At 47.9% G+C, this 1,859-nt stretch overlaps 1 protein-coding gene across 1 annotated transcript; it reads right to left on the reverse strand.

Annotated features, from left to right (window-relative positions):
* Positions 1–541: 541 nt before the first annotated feature.
* LOC143029218 (uncharacterized) lies at positions 542–1,464 on the reverse strand. Its single transcript, XM_076191805.1, has 3 exons — positions 1,389–1,464; positions 938–1,176; positions 542–790 (listed from the first exon to the last, which is right to left on the reverse strand). Exons 1-3 carry the CDS (start codon positions 1,462–1,464, stop codon positions 542–544), a joined length of 564 nt encoding a protein of 187 aa, XP_076047920.1.
* Positions 1,465–1,859: the final 395 nt, after the last annotated feature.

Below are 1,859 nucleotides of genomic sequence, written 5' to 3' on the forward strand. Positions count from 1 at the left end.
AGTCGTTCCGGCGATGCCCAATGGTTCCCCGAAGGCTCCTAGTACCAAAGACATTGAGATGTTTCTTCAAGTTAGTATTCAACGTCCATGTCTCAAAGCCGTACAGCAAGACAGGAGGTACAAGTGTCTTGGGGATTCGAATCTTAGTCCTACAGTATAGATAATTACAATGCCATATTCTCTGGTTGAGAAAGTCCATAATACCATGGGCAACACCAATCCTTCGAAATACTTCTTGACATAACCCACCAGTTATATGTATAAGGTATTTAAAAATTTCCAAAACATCAATGTCCTCGCCACATACATGGAGAGTCTGAACTGCGTCTTCCAGTATGCCCCCAAACTCCTGGACCCTGGTCTTAGCCCAGTAGACCAGAAACCCAAGTGGTCTCGCCTCCCTGTGCAGTGACTCAAGGGCTGTAACCAGGACCTCCAGCGACTCCGCAAGGACAACATCATCAGCAAACATTAGGTCAATGACCTTGGTGTTGCCAACCAATAACCCGCATAGACGTTGATCGACAACTCTGTCCAACACTTAGTTCATGCAGGTGTTGATAAGTGTTGGGTTGAGGAAACACCCTTGTATTACTCCTAAATTAACAGGAAAGAAGCTAGACACACCTTCCCTATACCTTGCAGCACTCTCTTTCCCACAGTATAAGCCAGATATCAAGTCAATAATCCTTGCAGGAATCCTACGGATCCGCAAAAGATCCCAGAGCACTCCATAATGCTCCAAGTCAAATGACTTCTTGAGATCAAAATAGGCTGCTAGAAACCCCTGCTGAAACTCACGTGGTCACAACACAAGACTACAGAGCGATAGGATCCGATCAGTTGTTGACTTACCTGGGGTAAACCCAGACTGTTCAGACCTTTGAAACTTCAGCAGATGTGAACGAACCCGTCCCACCAATAGATGGGCAAGTACCTCACCTGGCACACTGAGTTGTGTAATGCCACGGCAGTTGTTGCCGGTCCCCTTTTCCCTTGGAGATAGGGACGACCAGACCCTTTTTCCAGTCAGAGGTAATGGTACTGGACTGCCAGACAATACTCCATGTAGCCCGGAGATCATAGCCTCGCCTACAGCTTTTGGCAACTCCCCACTGATGTTGCAGATACAAACTGCCTTTCCACCCTTTAACTTAATCACAATCTCTTCGACCTCTATCAGAGAAGGCGGAGACTTGTCTTCGGTGGATCAGGAATTGCCGCCTGAACACCATCGAGGGAAAGCTGTTCGCTTGGAGGGTTACCCATGAGTAACTACTCAAATTACTCGACAAAGGGGCAACAGCCCTCCATACTTGACGCTAGATTACCATCAGCTATTCAGAATGTGTTCCTCTGGGTCATAGATAGTTCTAGGGCTCGGTTACCAGGTTTGAGGTCATTTGCATCAAAATGTCCCACGATATCCTCCTCGATTACACTGACGCACCTTTCCTTATCCATTCCAATGAGAACTCTAGCCCGCTGTTTCTGGGTCCTGTATTGTTCCAAGTTCCCAGCCATTCTGGCAGCATGGCCTAACTCTGTTCTTCAGGGTCTCCCGCGACGACACACCATTCCCCAACCTTAGGCGCTCTCCAAAGCACTCTTCGGAAGCTTTCAGGTTTTCACGTTTAAACGTGTCCCACAGTAATTCAGGATCCTCAAGAGGCAAGTGCTTCAAGCCGATTAGAGATTGTTACCGCATACTCTATGATCCGGCCATACAATCCTCTCCCCCGTATTCCGCTTATACCTCCTACGCCTCCAACATCTCCTCCTCTTCCTCTTCCTCCTCCCTTTCTCCTACCTCTCTTTCTACTCTTGCTCTTCCCCTTTCTCCTTCTGCCATCCTCCTC

The sequence above is a fragment of the Oratosquilla oratoria genome, chromosome 1 (genome assembly GCF_046742065.1).
Source record: "Oratosquilla oratoria isolate Oo_2021 chromosome 1, ASM4674206v1, whole genome shotgun sequence".
Taxonomy (NCBI): Eukaryota; Metazoa; Arthropoda; class Malacostraca; order Stomatopoda; family Squillidae; genus Oratosquilla; species Oratosquilla oratoria.